General features: G+C 34.3%; 1 protein-coding gene across 20 annotated transcripts in view; it reads left to right on the top strand.

Annotated features, from left to right (window-relative positions):
• Nucleotides 1–21,511, top strand: part of Pdp1 (PAR-domain protein 1) — a 136,335-nt gene that overhangs the window by 87,814 nt on the left and 27,010 nt on the right. The window contains exon 1 of one of the 20 annotated variants that reach the window (XM_036359084.2): nucleotides 8,264–13,322. The exons of 15 other annotated variants lie outside the window; for them this stretch is intronic. In XM_036359084.2, coding sequence (XP_036214977.2) covers nucleotides 12,134–13,322 — 1,189 coding nt within the window. In that variant the 5' untranslated portion in view covers nucleotides 8,264–12,133. Of the gene's footprint in view, nucleotides 1–8,263; nucleotides 13,323–21,511 lie in introns of those variants that run through there. 4 more of the 20 variants (XM_036359077.2, XM_036359107.2, XM_036359087.2 and 1 more) reach the window with 4 other exon arrangements.

Here is a 21,511-nt window from a genome sequence, read left to right as displayed (position 1 = left end):
TAATAGTTTTTCCGCTCATATGAAATGATAATGACACCTTGGCATTCAATTATTTTTGAAAAGTGTGTGTTGAATAATTGTATTATTAACCTACTTTAATTTTTTTAGAATTTGAACTACTCCGAGAATAATCTGCTCAACCTGCTTCATGTGTTTCAAGGGGTTTTTCGTAAATTTTTTTGAGATAGTTTATTTAATATATTTTAATGAATCAGCGATTCATTTTGAAGCATTTTGTATTCCCTTGATTCCCTTAGCTGATCTCCAGGATTACCTCCAACAAAAGCTGTCTGGCGGTGAGAAGAATATTTTTGCCTGAAATTATCTCAAATCCAAAAATTAATACCATTTATTATGACTATAGATTAGTGCAGGTGACCGAAGTACTAAACAAAATTTTGTAAAGTAGTTTTTTTGGTGAAAATTTTTACACTTCAGAGTGGCTAAAAAATTATTGCCAAAAATCGTACACTTTACTTAAAAGGTTATGTGAAAATCTCAAGTCGTTCGGTTCAGCCATTTTGGTGAACTTTTTCTCACCGACTCTGAAAACAGCGTTTAAAAAAATTCCTTTAAAGTTTTGGGAGCTGAAGCCATAAGTTGAAAAATTGTTACGAATATGCTCATATTTTCGTAACTATATGCAGGATCAACTATCGTTTTACCTACATATATGCTCAATTGATATATATGCAAAAAAATTCGCAACTGATTACATTATTGCCTTAAATAACCTTTGCCAAATTTTGTAAAGATACCACGTCAAATGAAATAGTTTTCCCTACAAGCACTTGATTCCGATCGTTCAGTTTGTATGGTAGCTATATAGTATATATATATCTTATTCAAAACACTTTCTTGGGATATTACATTTTTGCCTTAGACAAACTTAATATATCCAGTTTGGGGTAGAAAAATGTTTAGTACATTGGCGTTTACTTCCCATTGTTAGGGCGGGCAAAGAAAAATTGATTGATGAATAACAAAAATCATTAATTTTAATCGATGTGTTATTGATGATGTACCTAGCTTACCAAGGCCTGAAAGTTGTTTATTTTGATTTCGGTAAGTCAGAGAGTAGAAGTCTCTGGGTTGCTTGAGTAATTTTTCGTAAGAAACGTCAAAGTTTTATGAAATAATGACATTGATTTTATAGATATTTGCATATGGATAGTAAAAGTAATATTGGTCCATTGGTTTCGTCCTTAGCGTTTAGAGCTGCGCTTGTTTTAATTTTTTACTTTTTACGACGCTAAAATTTTCTTTGGTATCTTTTAATCCTTTCATATCTTCTTATTAACTAAATGATTTTAGATTTTATCTATAGGGATAGTTAATTTTAAACTCAAATTTACAGTGTACTATATAACTGCAGATTCTGTAATAGAAGGATAAATCGATAATAGATTTCTTCCTTGACTTCTTCTTATGTTATTTCGTTTATGAATGAGTGGTGCTCTAGATTATATAAAATAGATTTTTGTTTAATAGTCTTAATTACAGTAATTAATGATTAAAATAATTAGGAAAATATGTTCGTTATTTGCTTATTAAAATCGTAATCCTAGATAACCTGCTCTAGCTAAAGCTTTATATTCAAATCTCTCGTGAGTATACTTTTGCAATGAAGACCAATATTCGAAGAGCTATTAAGAGAGTTATTTAAGGTTACAAGACTACTTGATTATATGAAACACTTGTAGAAAATTATATAACTGATGAAAGTGAGTTTAGCAATATTCAATTTCATACCTTCCTTCCTTTACGGAATTTATTTTTATGTGATTATAACTTTTTACTTCCTTATCAATTCATCATTTTCAAACAATTAACAGCAATAATGAGTAGACAGTCAAGAGATTCGCTTTAAATTTATACGTCTTTCATTTACAGTTTCTTCCACTAATTAATATTTATTTAGAATATTTGTCGCTGCTTCCGAGTATCAATACTATATTCATCTATGCCTGTGTATCTGTGCTATAATTAAGTGCTACTGTTAAATGAAATGGTTCACTGATTAGTCGAATAGAGCAAGAAGCGGAACGTTTCTGAAAATTCGTCACATTTAAAACGAAACCCGTCACGGTAGGATTTGGTCATTTGCAAATTGTCGTTAAAGTATGAAAAAAGCAAAAAGTCGTTCAAAGATAGTTTGAACGCTAGTATTTAGCAAGTGGTAGTCAATGAATGGCAGTAATGAATTGATGAACGAAAGAAAATTTGAATGTATGAACGGTGGTTTTCTGTAGGCCATACAGTTCATAAAGACGGCGTAACATTTGATAAAAAAAATAAAAACAATAAAAAAAAATTTATGAAAAAAAATAGCAAATAGAAAATTGTGTAAGGAAGCGAATGTACATACTTGAGTTTAGGTAAAACATTGCCCTTTTGACGCTCGCAATTCATTAACATTTTCACGGCAAATAGAAATATCAATTATAAGTCACTAACACTTAAACACTAGAAGCGGCATATGTAACACTAATATGTGTATACATATATATTACTTCCTCATTCTCAATTTGACTTGCAAATGTGCAGCTCGAGACTGTTTGGTTTTTAATATGCGAACATGGAAAAAGCGAATGACCTTTTATAAAAAAAAAACAAATAATTTAAAAAAGTCTAAATAAATCTAGTATATAGCTGTATTGAAAATTGTGAGATGCCTAAATAATATTAAAAAAAAAAATAATAATGGTTTCTGAACTCTTATATATACCTATATATTAATTTTGACTATGATGAAAAAAAAAAACATAAATTTTGGCAAACTTCTACTACTTCTGCACAATGCTACTAAACAACCCCTTTATATTTTTTTTTTTACTTTTACGGATTGACCAAAGCTCCATATGAGCAATGCTAATGCGCTAAACAGGCACCTATTGCTTTATGTGTCACTGTTTTTGTTATTGTATGTGCTTGTTTTAATTTTTTGTGTTTTTTACACAACTTTGTCATTGCAAATGCATTTTGGCAAAAGCGCGCGAATGCATTGACCAGCAAATGCCAGCCACCTGAGCTAACAAAATGACTAACGCTAGCGAAAAATTCAAAAGCGATACGAACAGCATATGAGCATTCGCAGTAGAAGGGCTGTGCCACCGGCTGGACTGTAGGCTATCGATGGATGCCTTTTGCTTCGGCATATGTTGGTATGTTCTAAAGAGATTTTTTTGTAATTTTTTCATGGCATAATTTGGTGTTTGTTGCTGTTTCGGCTTCTCTCGGTTGATGTATTAAAATGCATCAATATGATTAGTTACTTTTCAAATTGAAATTCAGCTTCAATGCAAGCTTTTATAGCTGCTGATGTGCCGTTGACAATTTTACGGTTATTAGAAAAATTACAACTAATTTTTTATATGCATGTCTGTATAGGTGGTGTATGTGTAGTCTTTTTGTTATTTATAGAATTTGTGAATAGTAGCAACGTTCAGTCAATAAGATTAAATTTATTACGAACCATAAAAAAATATTCAGGTTTCAAATTATCCATAAGCTTTTCGTAAAGCGTAGTTCATGTCTTAAATTAAATGTAAATCTAATCGAGAACTGGCAGTTTTTCTATACCCAGCACAGGGTACTTCTTTACTTCTTCAAACTTTATCAAACTGATCTGGATTTGCTCTATTAGTCCCAACATTTTTACTCAAAATAGCATATTTAATAAAAGAATTAACGATAAATGCTATTATTTTGAAGATAAAAAGTTCTTTGAGGAAATACTATTTTTTTGCAATAATTAATTAGAAAACCTTTAGGCTTGCCATCATATAATAAATAACATTTTAAGAAATATAATCTTTGTTTGCTGAGAACAAAAAGTGATACCAAAAACGCTGTAAGGTATCAAATTTGATTGTAAGGTTGCCATATGCAAACAGAGTCAGACATTTTGGTTTTAAAACAGAGTTGCCACTGTTCTTTAATATTTTTAATTGATTACTAACTGTTATTAGTTCAAAAAAATGACCTATGTAAATGCCACTGAAAATCAGAGTGTAAGTAATAAACTTAAGAGATATTTTAAAATTATTATTTTGAGCTAATAACTGCATTAAATAAATGGTAGAGGGCTGCTAATTGTTTTAAAAAAAATTAGACATTTTTTAGATGTCTTCAACACAAAATATTTTGTGCTTTAAAAATTATCTTCATTTAATTTTTTAATTTTGTTAACTTTTTTTTTTTTTTTGTGTTGCAAAAAGGTTTTTTTAAGCCTCTTCATCTATCTATTTATATTACTCAAAAGCAGAATCTGACCATTTATTCCGTTTTTGATCACACTCGTTTGATGCATAGGAACTTTAACATAAATAATTTACTTTACATAACATTAAGACAAATATATCTAGTTGGAAAAAAATATATTCCAAAAATATTCCAAAAATATCTTTTTTCAAAACCTGTTTATGATATTAATAACAATTTCCATATTTCACTTAGTTTCTTTTCTGTCTTTTTTATTTTGATCGATTACTGATCACTTTCGTTATTACTGCCGCTCTTTGTTGTTGTTGATAATACTTGTATGTGTAATGATTGGCCTCAGCTTGACACTTATGGTCATTTGAATGGCTCGGATGGCAGTTCTGTTGCTAACTGTGGTCGCTGGCAGTAACTGGTTCCTTTGTAACCAAACTAACTAAAAGTAAAAGAAATAAAAAATAAAAATAAAAATTACCAAAAACAATAAAAGCCGTCTATAAGAGTATGTGTATATGAATATCAATAAATACTTTTGTATACTTTTGTACCATCAAAAATTTTAGTTGGTTTTCCCGCGCGTATTGCTTATGCTTTTTTGCTATCTCTGTAATTTATGAAACTTTCGTTTCATTTGTTGCTTATCCACATTTACATATACTCTCTTTGTTTTGACTGCTTTTTGGCTTTTGTCTTTTTGGCACTTTTGACCGGCTAAGACCTGCCCAATTCAGGTGAGGGGACCTGATTGACTCCACTCTCAACTTGCAGCCGTCGAGCGATCACACAGTAATAACAACAACAAAGCGCTAGGAAGGTCACAAGATAAGAGCAAAAATATTAAAAAAAAAAAAATATTAAACAAGGCATAAGTCAAAATTTGTATATATGATCTCTTCTTTCGTTATGTTCTTATTTTTTGATTTGTTTTAAATACTTCACAACCAAAATTAGTAAAGAGAGAAATTGAAAATATAAAGGTATGCAACAAAAACGCCTCACTACCAAAAAGAAAGGTGAAACCAAATAGCAGGCTTAAGTAAAAGCAACGCTAGCGAATGTAACGAATGAGGTGTGAAAGCAAAAGTGCCAAAAATAAATATAAATATATGCATTTTCGTATTGTTTGAGTTTTATCCGCCATAAGGAAGTGAACGACGGTGAGTCTGCGTGGTTGGCGACTTGCGGCAGCGCCTACAGCAAACGTTGTTGCTGTAGCGAATTTCGGTTTGGTTGTGTTTGTTTTTGAGGTGCTGACAAGCTCACAGCTGGTCGGAGTCTGCGCTACGCTACGTCGCTGCGGTTTCGAGCAGGGCAGGTCTGCTGCGGTCACTGCGCAGTTTCGTTGTTGTTGGTTTTTTGTTTCGGCTGTTACAACTTTCGGATGCATTTTTTTGTATGGTTTTTTCGGCTGCTTAGCTCACACGTCTTATTGTGTTGTCTCTTTTTTTTTTTTTTTTTTTTACAACTGCCAGCGCTTTGTAAACGTCTTTTTTGGCAGTCAGCAAAGTCATATACTTTCGTTTGTGGCATTGTTGTTACTGTAATGCTTTCGATTTCATTTGTGATCTATAGGTTGTGCTCTTAACGTTGAGTTGACAACGGCGTTAAAGTTATGTTTAATATATGTTATTATTTAAGATGTTTTTTTCTCTTATTTTGTAAGATCGCAGCTTTTTAGAGGCTGTAATTTTGTGTATAATTTTTGTTGCTGCTGTTTATTTTAACTTATTTCTTTGTTATTGAGTCAACGAAATTTTTTCTTAACCAAATTTCGTCTGTCTATACTTTTGTCAGTATATACGCAAACTAATCCTTCAGTTTTTGAAAAATTGATGTGAAATTTTGCATTGCAGCTGCTAGTTTGTCGGAACCGCCGATATCGGATCAGTATAGGATATAGCTGTATTATAAACTGTTCAATTAAAATAAAGTCCTTATATTGAAAGCTTTTTAATTTGACATGATATCTGCACTGCAATTGGCGTGGATTTTTATTTAAGGTGCACATCGGAAGACTATGGCATATAGCTGCCATACAAATTGGCCGATCAAAATGAAGATAAACCCCTTTTTATAAACTTTTAGGATATAATAAATGCTCCTCTTAAGGGTATTAAATCTTCGGTGCAGACGTAGTTAACGTTTGTTTCTAATATCTCAAAATATTGATGTATTTTATTTGAAACCTTTTGAAGAGTTTTGTCCTTAATCATATCTAATTGTCATCATTGACCTTTTTGCCTTGTCATTATCATTTTCTCTCATTATTCTTAAGTTCTTAACATAAAAAAAATTTATTTGGAGTTAAATCTATCGCCTGTTACTGGATGTTTTTTTAGAAACTTAAGACTTCTTACAACTCGTCAGCTTTAAACTCTTCTGTAAAAAAATTTTTAATATCATTTACTCGTAAATATTGTATAGTTACATGTATCGCTTCACAGGAAGTACTTTCATCAATACATTACCAATATTCGACCTTGATTTTTACTATTACTTAATTTTATACCAAATATTTAAACTCATAATACTGCTGAATATGTCTAAGAGTAACGATTACTAATCAATACCCTTTAACCTCTCTCTTTACAGGTAAGCAGAGTGATAACTAAATACTCGAATGTTAGAATTACCCTAATTTCATGATCGACGAAGAACTCATTCATCACTATTTACACGTAATATGAATATCGCAAACACTTTATAAAAAGAAAATGGTAAATATTTAAATAATTACTAATACCGTTACAATAAAATTACTGCTAAACTAGTCACTACGCTTTAGTTCGGACGTTTTAATGTTTCTCTATTGTATAATTTTCTTACAACACCTCTGTGTATTGGAATTTTGATTAATTTAGTTTTGTTTTCGTTAGGTGTAAGATGTCTTAAGAGTTTCTCCTCTCTTCAATTTGCTATGTTCTGAGTAGTGGCGAATCGAACAGTCAACAGACAAAAATTAAATATAGAGTCATAATGAAAAAGAAATAGAATAATAAGCGGTTATACTGCTCTAACCAGTTATACACATACTAACTTATAGAAGAGCAAGCCGTTAACACAGTGTTATACATATATGTTGACAAAGCTCCATAACAACGTGCTTGAAGTTAATATTTTTCACAAAGTTTAGACAAGGCTTCGTCCACTTAGTTTGTGTAAGAGTGCTTTCTTTTCCTTTACTACCACCAGATATTTTAGTAAGCGGTTTATCTAGTTTAACTGACAGATATTACTTTCGGTACTAAATTGATAGCAAATTACAAAGGTCCCTAAAGTTTGCGTAGAACACTTATATGGGATAATCTCTGATATAAACTTGCATTTGTAAAGAGTGAGTAGTAATTTTTTGCAGTGATGGAAAAATAGGAACTATATCTTTTGACTTTTAATGGAAGAAATCAAACAATCTGTCTGGAAACTATTTTAAGACAAAACCAGGACGCAGCACCGTCGTATTTTACTAAAGATTAATAAATTGTTCAGGCACAATTTTGGTAGTCTCGAAGGCATCGAAAGGTAGTTTTTGGGTGTCAATCGATATTTTACTGGTTATAACCTAAACAGTGTAAACGATAAACTTATACATATGTAAATGATCAGCGTGACTAGCTGAGCCTACTTAGCCATATCTGTGCGTATATACGCGAACTCGTCTCTCAGTTTTTGAGATATCGATCTGAAATTTTGCACACGTTCTTTTCTCACCAAAAAGCTGCTCATTTGTCGGAACCGCCGATATCGAATAACTATAGCATATAGCTGTCATGCACACTGAACGATCGCAATAAAGTGCTTGTATGGAAACATTTTTAATGTAACGAGTTATCTTCAAGAAATTTGGCAAATATTATTATCCAATATATCGCTACAATATTCGAACAAGTTGTTCAGAACGAAGCACCACAGCTTATAGCTGCTTTCCAAACTGACCAATCAAAATCAGAATAAAGATCTTTATGCTTTAAATTTTTATGCTATAAAAAATGCAACTGTGAAAATTATTATAGCTAGAGTGTAGTCAGAGTTAACGTTTTAATTGATCCCTTGGTATACATTGTATCAAAAGTCTATTTTCCATATAAAAATATCCGATATTTCACCAATATAAGCTGGTGATTTTATAGCATCTGAACGCACATAAACATATACATATTTTGTACTGTAATTACCATTGAAAACAAGTCTGTGTCAGCAACAAAGGGCATGAATGCTTATCACATGCCGCGACAAGCTGCTCAACGAAGTAGCAATAAAAATATGCGCACTTTTATTAGCGCAACTTGTGAAATGCCGTTAAACCGATTGTCATTAATTACATACGACGATCACTTTCAATCAAAACGCTCAAAAAGCTTTGCGGAAGACATAAAACTCACTCACTTGAGGAATAAGAGCACTCGATTGAGTGAGTGCGAAGTGGAGATACAAAATGCGCTGAGAAAAGCAAAATCAAAAGTAGAAGCGAAAGCAAACGCAAAACAAAGGAGAGAAGAAAATGCAGAAGCAAAACAAATACAAAAGTAAAAAACTCAAATGTAAATGTACCTGAAAAAGAAATCAACACCAGCCATGCGCTTCCGCATGCAGCGTGCGACAATATAGCGACAACAGCAACAGCGTCAATAATTTAGCGTAGCGAATAGCGCGCAAAAATAGATATCACGTATACGTGCCGCTGTACTCAAGCGTGCACATGAGAAGCGACTCACGATTCAACGAGTATAAACATACATATAGAGGAGATATGTATTGCAGGATCGACTTGGAAGAAGCCGCAACAACTTGCTTACTGGCGAATCATACTCACATAAGCACACAGTCATCAGCAATCACACTCAAGCTCACTCTCAAATATACATATCTGTCATCCGACCGCTTCTAAGCGTCGAGCGTGTGGAAGTATGAAGGATGTGACTGACGAATATGCAAAAAAGCGTCTTGTCTTTGGCTACAAGCTGGCTACTACCGAACAGCTCATGCGCTTGACTGAAACTGGTTGCGCGCCACGCTACAGCACTCCGGCGTGGCGTCAAAGCTCAAGCGAGCCACGAGTGGATGTATGTTTTGTAGTGGAGCGAGTAAAACGCGTGAAAGAAGAAATGCAAAGCAGACAACTTGACTAACTAGCCATGTTAGCTACTGCCTGAATGGCTGACTGATTTGCGAGCGAAAAGCCAAGCAAGCAGGAAAGCGCAAAGCCAAAAACCCAAACAGTCAACAGGCAGCACAGTAACAAAGCCAACGAAAGCGAAACAAGCTGGAAAGCAAGCGCTGCTGAGCAAACAAACGGTAGCGCGCTCTGCGCCAAAAGACCAGCAAACAACTCAACGAGCAACCCATCAACAAGACCAGCAACAGCATTACCATTACCTTTACCAACGCCGCCGTTGTCTTTGTCGACGCCTGCGCTGTGTTTGGCTTTGTTTGCACGCCGCGATTTCGGTGGGTTTGCGGCGCGCAAACGTGCGCTCACTCTTCATTCGTATTCCGGCGGCACCGGTTCCAGCTCCATATTGCGGAAGATCGAACGGCAGCAGCAGCGATAGCGTATACGTTAACGCGATATCGAACCCGAACTTATAGCCCGCAGCGCGGTAATACGGTAATACTTAGTGTGTAGCCCGTAAGTGGCAGAAAGTTTGGTGACAGTGCCGGAAATTCGCTGTAAAACATCTTCACTTCAGTTTTCCCCAACAACTTTTTGTGTCGATAATGGTTGACAGTTATGTCTCGGCGATTTTTGATTTCATAATTTCGTTAAAGTCTTTATCTAAACAATGATCCTTAAGTGCGCGCTTATCAATTGAGATCGAGTAACGAAAATTAAGCGTCAACTCAATTGTAGTGATTCACAATGAAAGTACGGTTATTAGCGCTAATCTCCAAGATATGCGTCGGTTAAAGTGTCTTGTTAGATATAGCAAGTGAAGTGGAAGTCAGAAGTTGACATGAGTGTTAAGTGTGTTGGGCTATGGTAAAAAACTAAAGCTCTGTGTATCTTAGTACAAAACAATCGCTCAGTACCACCGCTAATTCAATTGACGAATTCAACAAAACAAAGCAAGATAAACAACTGTGTGTACTTTAAAAATAATATAGAGATATCTGGCGATTGAACCCAGCGCAAAAATCGGCACCCACATTAAGAACAACAACAACAATAGAATCGACGAAAACATAACGCCAACAAGACAATCAGCCTTGTCACGAATGCAACACAGTCAGAATAGTTTCAAATAGACAACAAAGAAAAGTAAACTAAACCACAATCAGAACTCATAAATATGCGAAAAACTACAAAAAGAAACAAATTGAGCTTGGCTAAGTGAGGCAAATTGTGTTGATAAGTGAAGCTAAAACGCGGGGCGCGATCACCCAACACCGCACCGCCTGACACCATAACGAATTGGGTGAAAACAAACAGAAAAACGAATAACTAAATGTTCTTTCGCCTAACTGTGTGCTGTTAGTGAAACACTTTCAAGGTCAAACTTTTTTAAACACCAGGCGATCAACTAATTGAAATGTACGCGGCGCAACACTTGCCCTAGACCAAGGTAGCGACGCCAGCAAATGCCAAGAGCAAATTGAACGAGGAAAGCGGAAAACAAGAAGGGTTGAGATAAATTATTTTAAACAAGTGAAATACAATTGAGTACGCCAATAGTTGGAGAGGAAGGGCTAGCAAGAACACAACAAGAAAATACAAATTCAAAATAAAGAAAACAAAGTACAGTAAAATAAAAGCAAATGGTTTTAAATTTAAGTTAGTCATGGCAAGTTGCAGTCCAAGCTCATTTGTATGCTAAAGCACGATTGTTACGAGAAAAAAATATAACAAAATTAGAAAAAAAAATTAGAAGAAAAAAATACGCTGGGCATTGCTTGGTTTAAATAAATGCAGACAGAAGAAAAAAATAAATTGAAAAAAGCTGAATAAATGCATGTTCGTGATGTGAGTGAACAATCGGCATATAACAAGTTGAGAATATTTGATAAATAAAAAAATTATAAAATAAATAATTTGTATGCAAAAAAAAAAATAAAAAATAAACAGAATAAATTTAAATGAGTTAAAAGAAGTTTAAGCGGCACATTAACTAAATGGCATGCAAATAAAGCGCAACAACAAAAAAAGGAAATAAATTAATGCAAATTTTTAAAAATTAAAATAAAATATGTGTCTGCATAAGAAAAGCTGATATTTTAACTTAAACCGAATATAAAAAATAATAGAAAGACAAGCGCTCAGGTGCAATTTTCGAAGATTCTTATTAGCAAAAAATAAAGTAAATACATAAAGAAAAACACATAAAAAAATTAAATAAATAATAAGACAGCCAAAACTTAGCAGCACGACGTGCCAAAAACAACAGTAGCTAGCCAAAACAAGTGTTCGCGTGGCGCAGATGCTTGTTGTTATTGTTATGCAGACCAGAATTAACAAGTACGAAGCGGTAAGGCAGACAGACAAACGCAAGCTAAGCAGTCAGCCGGTAAATAAAGCAAAAATTGAAAAATAAAATGAAAACAAATTTGATAAAAAAGAAAATAACTAAAAATAAGAACAACAATAAAGTGAAGCCGGCAGCAAGCGCGAGCATATATTATTTTTAACAAAAAAAAAAATTGAAGAAAGCAACAAAAAACGCAGAATAAAGCAGCAACGTGAACAAAAAAAAATCAAAAACAACAACAAAAAATAAGATAGAAAAAAACAATAGCAAAAATAAACAAAAACAAAATAACTAAGCGCGCGTCGCATTTTCATCTGCGCATGCGCTCAAGCTACAGACAATTTTGTTTTTAACAGAACTTTACCACGTGCGCACGTGCTCGCTGTCTCACGTTTTTCGCGCGCGCCGCTTCGCACATGAATGAATGAATTTGCGTACTTCGAGTTCTTAGAATGGATTATCTAACGCAAGCGCTACAAATTGGCAATGCGCATGCGCATCAAACACACAATGCGCTACAGAGTGCACAGCAACAGCAACAACAGCAGCAACAACAGCAGCAGCACCAACAGCAACAGCAACAGCAACAACATCAGGCACACTTGCAGCTGCTGCAGAATGTGCAACATGCACAGCAACAACAACAACAACAACAGCAGCAGCAGCAACAACAATTGCTTGGCAATCTGCAGTCGCCGAGTCATACAACCGCGCTGCCGCCGCTTAGCTCTTTGCCACTGCAAGTCGTACACAATCTGCCACATCTGCTAGCCGCGGGCGCCGGCAGCGTTGGCAACAGTGTTGTTGGTGGCGCCAATAATAATGGTCTCTCTGCCGCCGCTGTCAGCAGCCTTGGCAGTAATTTGGTCAGTACAAGTAATCTTGTCAATAGCATAGCGGCTGTGACCGCCAATCCAGCAAGCAATGGCAATGGCAATGGCAACAACGGGAGCAGCAACAACAACAATAGCAACGCAAGCAGTGTGCATACGAACGTTGTGAATAGCCTGAGCAGCAATGTACATTTGCATCTGCGCAATACAATGCAAAATGTTGCCAACACACAGCTGCAACAGACAATCAATACGCTGGGCAACAATTTGGTTGGCAGTTTGCCGCCGAGCAGTCAGCTGTTGCATCATCGCTTGCAGCATTTAGCGAATGTGAATAATGCCGCGGCGGCGGTGGTCGCTGTGGCGGCGAATAACATCAACAACATGAACAATATCAGCAATGGCAACGGCATCGGCAATGGCAATGTGCTGGCAAATGTTGGCAACACCGCAAATTTGATTGCTATCAATAACAGTGGTGGTGGTAGTGCTGGCAACAATAGCAACAACAATAATAATCCTGCGACACCGAACAACAATTTGAGCTTGAATGGGTTGGTGGGCATTATGGGCGGCGGCGGCGGCGGCCAGAACGGTCCGAGCAATGGCAATGGCGGCAGCGCAAACGACAGCAATAACAATAGCAACAACGGTGCTGGCTTAGCGCACAACAACGGCAATGTGCCCAATGGTGTTGGCAACAACAATAATAACACAAATGGCAATAACAATAATATCGACGATAATAACCGGTGGACGCAGTTTCAAGTGCAACAGCTGTGGAAGCAACATGCCTCATATCTCAATGGTAATTACAGTAAAGAATCAATCTTTTTTTTTAATTTTTATTACACAAAAACTAAAAGTAGTGTTAGAAATCCGCTCTTTCAAATAAATATTACTTATAATTGCTCATGACTCCTGTTAAGTTTGAAGTGTCATCATTGTATTCTAATGTTCCACAAGTTCAATTATGCTCTACCTTTCAAAATCGTCTTCGAACAGTGCAAAATCAAATCTTACACAATTTTGTATTGTTATTATTTAATTTTCGTCGCTTAGCAATGAAATTTATTTTTATATTTTGCCTAAAGCATGTTTCTTTTGAACATAACTCTGTTGTCCGCTTATTACTTTTCACGCTCGACTGATCTCGCTCATGATTACATATTTTTCATCAGCCGAAGTTAGTAAAGAACTGCACGTGGCAGTCAGCTAATTTGCAGTTAAAATTGAATTTTTCTAAAATTGAAAAAATAGCTTAAAAATGTTCATTTGTATAACAGTTATTATAATATCAGGTAAATTTTTGCAAGGCAGAAGATTATAACATTATTTACGAATGGTGTTAGAAGGAATTTGAAATATTTAATTCTTATAGTTTAACTACTATTTAATTCTCAAATGGCTTATAAGAATGTGTTTTAATTTTTTGATCACCGCTATAATTTATTATTCAAAGATTTGATACATTTTCTAGTAACTTAACTATTTCAATGATTTTATGGAGAAAATAACGAGGTTTTGTCATAGAGTTTTTGAAATTAATAATTTTTGGAAAATCCAAAGTGACAAAATATTTTTACTTTTTTTAATAATAACTATCGTCAGGCAACCCTATTTACAGTATTTTTAAGCATATAATATAATTTTTGGTTGTAAGTGAGTGGCTAGCGAATACTTAACGTTCGATAGATTATTCGTCATAAATTTTTTGTCAACTTACATAAAATTTATTCTGAAGGGTAAGCGAGTGACCCTCACAAAAAAATTTTTCGACAAGCTTATTATTATTTTTTTTTTTGAAGTTTATTTTCTTATAAGCGAGTAGCAAAAGAACACTATACTCGAATAAAACTAGCGATAGGATTTACTTTCACCACCATTTTTTTTTTAATTTTTTGGTTTTTGTGGTTTTTGACTGTGATTATTTAATAATTAGTATTTCTTATTTGAATTTTCAATCTTACATTTACAGTAGCTAGTTTTCTAACCAACTTGTTAAACTCGCAAAAATAAACGAGTTATATTGTTGGCTACTTTCTAGTTAGAAGTATATAGTATTTTTTCTTCAACCATATCGATTCGAGCTTGCTTAAATAGCGCCAACTAATTTAGCGTTCAATGAAATAACCTAGACTTTGAAAACATAAAACAATGAAATGACATTGAACTTGGTCGTATGTTACGGCTAGCCTAAGCAGATTTACTCGGCACCACAAAGCCAGGTAAAGCGTGGACAAGAATAAGCTGCAGCAGAAGGCAGTGGCACAAAGCTGGCTTAAAGTTGGCAAGCGCAAAGAACAAGCGAAGGGAACCTAGCTGCACGTACGAGCACATAGTTTCTTGCACGAAACACTGCAGTGCCACGTGCTGCATGCGATTTTTTCGTTTAATTTGACTAAACATGAGCGGCATTGTTAATAGATATTTTTTTTTATTATATCTTTTTCTTAATTTTTGTTATTTTTAGTTTGCATTAAGCGCAAAACAGGAAACAAATGCGTTAGGTTTGAGTCGCAGCTGCAAAATATATGTCGGTACATAGAAAAGTCGTAACACTTGCTGTGCATGTATGCAAATTAAACAATTATATTAATATTTAAATATTTCTTGTCAACAAATTCAGCAAGAAAGGCAGTGAGTTTGGGAATTAGACAAATAGCTTTTGATTTAGTTTAATAAAAAAATAATTACTTAAATAAATATAATTAGCATAACAATAATTTAAAACAAGAAAAGGCGTTAACATCAGGTGCTCTGAATCTATTATATAATACTCTTCAGAAAAAAAAAAAAGTTTCCCTACAAGAACTTTATTTTGATCGATCAGTTTGTTATGCAGCTATATGATATAGTGGTCTGATATCGGCGATTCAGACAAATGGGCAGCTTCTTAGATCATTAACTCAAAAACTGAGAGACTAATTCGCGTATATACAAACAGACGGACAGTTAAATGGATATGGCTAAATCGACTCAGCTCGTCACGCTGATCATTTATATTCATATATACGTTATACGGTCTCCAACGTTTCCTGCTGGGTGTAATAAACTTACTAAATACAATAATGACGCATGCAATTCATTTTAAAATACATGTATATTTGATAACAAAAAAAACACGTTTCGTAATAACAAAAATGGTAAAAAATTAATTTATTGAAAAATTATCGCATGCAATTTTTAAAAAAATTTTTAAATATTGAGTTTATTTATTTTTTTTCAATTTCTTTAATAATATTGACATTAAATAAAATTCACTTTACTCTTGAAACTGCCAAATTAGTGTTAACAACCGTAATTCTCGATAATTTTCTGCTATTTAAATTCACGAAATACAAGAAATCTCAAAAACCTAAACTTTCTACCTAATATACCTTAATTTTAAAAGCATTTTAAAAGCAACAAGAAGTTATAATAAATTAGCAAATTTTTACTTTTAATGACAACATAATTATTTTCATTTATTTGTTGTAAACTCATTCGAGCCTAGATTTGTGGCACAACCCTTTAACTTTACATATTTATCTCACTCTCACTGCGAGCGCCACCACGCGCTTATCATTTGTAGCATATCGCTCTATCGCTTGCAAATGCTTACAATTTCGGTTTTCCGTGTCACGCAGCCCTTTGCACGCATTATTTCAGCGCTTTCCAGGCGCAGTGGCGCAACAAGACAACAGCGCCAACAATTAACAAAACACAGCACACAAAAAAGTGCTGGAGAAAGAAACTGCTAAATAAAGTCAAAATTCGTAGTAGACCTTATAACTACAAGCGCTGTAAGCGGAATTAAGCGACAGCTAGCAACAATCATTCGTTTTTACTTTCATTATGCGGTGACGCGTTACGGCGCATGCGCAGCGAACGCCACTTCAGCGTTGCGCGCAGCATGCTAGGAAGCTATATACATACATATGTCTGAGTGTGTGTAGCTTGCTTGTTTAAACGCTGCCGCAATGACGTGGACGCAGTTGAAGTGAGTGCTGTGTCGGCGCGCCGCTAACTTAGCAACATCATCTGAAAATTTCGAGCGTATAAAACTTTCACTTTTTCGGCAGTTTTTTGACGAATTTTTTGTTTTAGTTTCAATTTCATTTTCGGGCTCGAATTTTGCTCATTTCTTGTTTCATACTTTGTACAATATGTATGTACATATGTAGTGGGATGTGCGCTTAAACATAAACATAAAATTAAAATCCACATGCAAATTAAAATTAAAATTAAAATAAAAATTATAAGTAAAATTATTATTAAAATAAAATTAAAATTAAATTCAAAATTACAACTACAATTACCATTAAAATTAAAATTAATTTAAATTTACAATTTAAATTACAGTCACAGCTAAATTTAAATTAAACATATAATTAAAATTAAGAATAACTTGAAAATAAATTTCGTTTTAACGCATAATCATACAAAAGTACATATATATGTACAATTATAATTGAAAAAATATCTTGCTGAAAAGCAAATTCGTGTCGAATTTCGTTTTAAATAAAAAATAATGTAGCGCTCTATTATTGCTTTGAAAACCTTTTATATAAAAGTTCGATAGTGGTAAATAATCGCCATCTTATTATGAATTGAATATGCAAAAACAACAAAAATTATATTTTTTGCAATCAAAATGAAATCAAAACATTTTTAAATCGATTGAAAAAGCACACAAATGTCATTTGTATGCCCAGCGGCGTCAGCGAACGCGTTCACTGCATTAATTGCCGATCAGACACTCCTCATTTTGCCGAATTTGTACATTCGCCACGCTCCACTATATTGAAATATATATGTATGTATATATATATATATGTCTGAAAATATACATATACATTTTTACTTTTATTATAAATGACTCCTTTGCAGCTTAAGCGGCTTTCATTTTGGTTATTCAATTATAATAAAAACTTTTTTAAAAATTAAAAAAAAAAGATATACATATTTTCGAAATTGTGCCATTTTGTCAATGAAACATTAAAAAAAAATAATTCAATAAAAAAATAACAAATGTTTCTTAAAAAATACGTTACTTTTTATCAAAAATTAAAATATAATACAAATTTAATTAAAAAATGAACAATCCAAAATCAACCAGTTTGCTTTGATTTCGTTTTTGCAGATTAAGATCAAAAGACTTGATTGCATCTACTAAATACTAATTCATAGACGATTCTAATTTATGTTTGCGGTTTTTCTTCTTCGAATTTATTTCAAATATGAGTGTCGAACTTGTTTGGGTTCCTTAAAAATTAATGCGTATGTAGAACATGTGTTTCTACAAACTTCCCCAGCAAGTGCATAAAAGCTCGCAAAGAGCACATACATACTTATGTGCATATTCAAAATATATATATATTAATATATACATCATATACCTGCATAAATATGTATATTCAAACACCCCGTCTGCCAGAGACATCCAAACCCGGCAAATTTAAAAGGTAATAAATACAATAAGGTAGCAACAGCTAGACATACATATGAACATATATGTATATGTATTCATATTAGGGTGGGTCAAAAAAAATCGAAATTTTTACTCTGTGTTCTCTTTTTTTATTTTCATTTTTTTATTATTTCTGTTTTCTTTTAATAGGCATTGGTGCCTTTCTCGTAAACGCTTAGCTTAATCGAAAAATTGTATGGCAGCTATTATCTATAATAGTCCGATCTAAACATTTTTTCGGACATTATACCGTTGCTTTAGGCAATCATCCTTGCCAAATTGAGAGAAGATAACTTGTCAAATAAAAATGTTTTACATATTCCAAAATGATTCTGATACGCTTCTAGACGTGTGTAAAATTTCAGATAGGTATCGCTAAAACTGAGGAAGTAGTTTGCGTATATACGTAACGGCGGACAGACAGATGGACATGACTAAATATGGTAGACGCAGCTCGTAAAGCTGATCAGACATATATATTATACCTTATGGGATCTCCGACGTTTTCTTCTGGGGTCTACAAGCTTCTGCATGAACTGAAAAGCGTATAGTTCAGCGTTAAATAATAATAATAAAAAAAAATTATAAAATATATGTAACATATATTTATGCACTCGATATAATATAGTATATTTAGAAATATCGGCAATGAATTAAAAAAATTATTATTAATAAAAAACAAATAAAGCAAAAGACACGTACAACTTAATGAAACTTAACAGCGGAAGGAATGAGCGCTTATTGATTTGATATTTGTTGTATTTCAATTTGAAACCAAGTCAAGCGGTGCAAAAAAAAAAGCCAGCCAAAAAAGAAGAAAACATTGCATAAACATACGGTACACATAACTGTATGAACGCACGCATATATTTTCATATAAGCAAACAAACATATGTACAGTGCGGATGGGCACCACCAACAACTACGACGATCGCGCACGGGCGCTAAAAATGCCAACATTGCTTGTAAGGTGTCACATTTGCCCGAGCAACGAGCGCAATTGATACGCGCCACCACGCCATCGCACGTACGCGCTTTGCCAATCGCCAAGTGCCTATTAGCGGCAAGTTGCGGTCGCTGTTGTTGTTGTATATACGCGCGCTGGATTAATGGCGGGACCGCGCACAGCTGACGAGCATAGCGTACAACGAAACAAAGCTTTAGATTAGAAAAAAAATTGCGCGCCAATAATCAAAGCTGGCCAAACAAACGCAAAGGCGGTACGTGAGTGTCGGTCGGTGTCAGAAGGTAGCGGCGATAAGCGGCGCTACTCTATGTGTCTGTCATTTGTGTAAGTTAGCGGCAAAAACATTGCGGGCGTTTGTGGCACAAACACACGTACACTCACACATGCGCAAATAATGAACGCTCTAACGCTCGCTGTACAAAATATTATCAAACACACACATATGCACATATTGTGTCTTTTTATGGCAGCGTGTTCGCGTAATGAGCCATGCCACCAGCTACAACAACAATAGCAAACAGCAAAGCAGAAAAAACACTAAAACTGTCAGTTATAGCGGCAATAAAATGTTGCATAATCCATTAGAAATGTGGCGCACCAGCAACTGGTGTGCTTGCGCTGGCAACCAACACGTACGCGGCGACGTGCAAATCGCCAACCAGAAAAAGAAGCACCACCACAAAAACAACAACAACTGGTACAATTATAATCATTGCACATGCGCAACTGAAACAATATACATATGTATGTACATGCAAGTATGTACAACAAAAAAAAAAACAAAACAATCTACAACTCAACAACAAAAATCAACCAACGAAGTCAACACAACGAAATACGAAATCAGTGAAAGTGTTTTTTAACATGCAAACGGTTGGGCAGAAGTGTGTTAGCATGCAAACGACGCGCTGGTTGACGCTGGCGCATGCGCAGCGCACACTAAAAACGCAAGCACAGCGAATACTTAATTTACTGCTGTGTGAAGCTTCCCCGTACTTAGTAGCTTCATTTTTGTAGTTATTTATATATATTTTTTTTTGCAGTGTGTTTATGTCTGCCGTTGATAATTTTTGCTTTCGGTTGTGTCACTAGTTCTACCAGATCATTATCAGTAGTTATTTACATAGCATTTAGATGTCCATTCAGATAGTGACAGAGTTGACGCTTTCATGACACATGCAATTTAACGCTTGCCATTTTATACCAAATATTAGATAGTTTTGAAATTTTTTCTCTGAAATGCATATTTGGAAACTCTAGCTTTAGTTCGTGTCATATGTTTTTATTTCTTATAAATAATTAATTGTTGCATTTTTTTGATAAATAAAAAACACCAAAATTTCTTCGTCTGCATCAATTTTTTTTACACTTTCGATAAAAATAAATGATAAAAAAATGTTTGAAAATAAAGTTTTTGTGTGAAAATTAAAGCTTTTATTTTCAAATAAGCACACCATTTTCAATTATGTAATACAGTGGTGAAAAAAAATATTGTAAGAAATTTTTGATAAGGGTGTAACGGTTAAAGGCAACGAGCAGAGAATTGGAATGTTTTACTGAATCTTAATTTGTACGTTTAAGATGTACTTGTACTGTACCAAAAAAAAAAAACACTCTTTTTATGCTAAAATACACACGACTTCTGTGGCGGTGTTACATATTTCGTGGCTTTCTTCAGGCGCCGGTGTGCAACACTTCCTTGTTTTTAAATTAAATAATATGTTTAAGTGTGGAAGACGCTACGCTCAATTTGAGGCATGCCGCAAGTGCTTAAAATGCCCACATGCCACAACCTGCATGTGCTAGTGTCCATATATGTACGTATGTATGTACGTAATTACTTTTACCCATTTGCCTGCATTTACAAAAATGCATTTTACTCCACTTTTGCGCTTCGCAGTTTCGCGTTTACAATAAACAATAACATTTGTGGCAGCCAAGAAACTGGGCTACTGTGTGACGGCGGCGCGGCACGTTGCGGCTGGCTTAAATGGCCAATAATGTGGTTGCCACCAATTTTGTAAATCCATCAAGCCATCAAGTCAGCAAGCCATCAAACCATCTAGCGATCGAGACACGTCAAGTGGGCAAATCATCAAGTTGTCATGGTGTGTGAGCGCATATATAGGTATGTGTGTGTGTGTGTGTGCGTGCGGCTCGACGCCAAATGTTTTTGCTTTTATTTATTTCACTACATACATTTTGATTTATTTTGGCTCCGTTTGCGGCTGCGCGTGTTTACCTGGACTCACACACACCATCACATATATATGTGCATGTGTGTATGTGTGTGTGCTGGCATTTATCTGTCTGCAGTGAAGGTGCGAAAAGTGGGTTATTTACTTACACCGTTTCACTTCCTTATGGTTTTGTAATTATCCGCACGTTTTTTGTTGTTATTGTAATTCTTTAGCTATACTTTTACAATTTCTTCACTTTTGCTTTAAATTTGGCCATTTACAAATAGTTTAATGGAAATTTTATGTTCGTAATCGTGGAACAGCTGATAGAAATGTAACATTTTTGCCAATTTTTTGAAAGTGTGTTAGTATATTGGGTAATATGGGTCAGGCACGTG

This window comes from Bactrocera oleae, chromosome 6 (assembly GCF_042242935.1).
Source record: "Bactrocera oleae isolate idBacOlea1 chromosome 6, idBacOlea1, whole genome shotgun sequence".
NCBI classification, from domain to species: Eukaryota; Metazoa; Arthropoda; class Insecta; order Diptera; family Tephritidae; genus Bactrocera; species Bactrocera oleae.
This window is presented reverse-complemented; position numbering and strand designations above follow the sequence as displayed.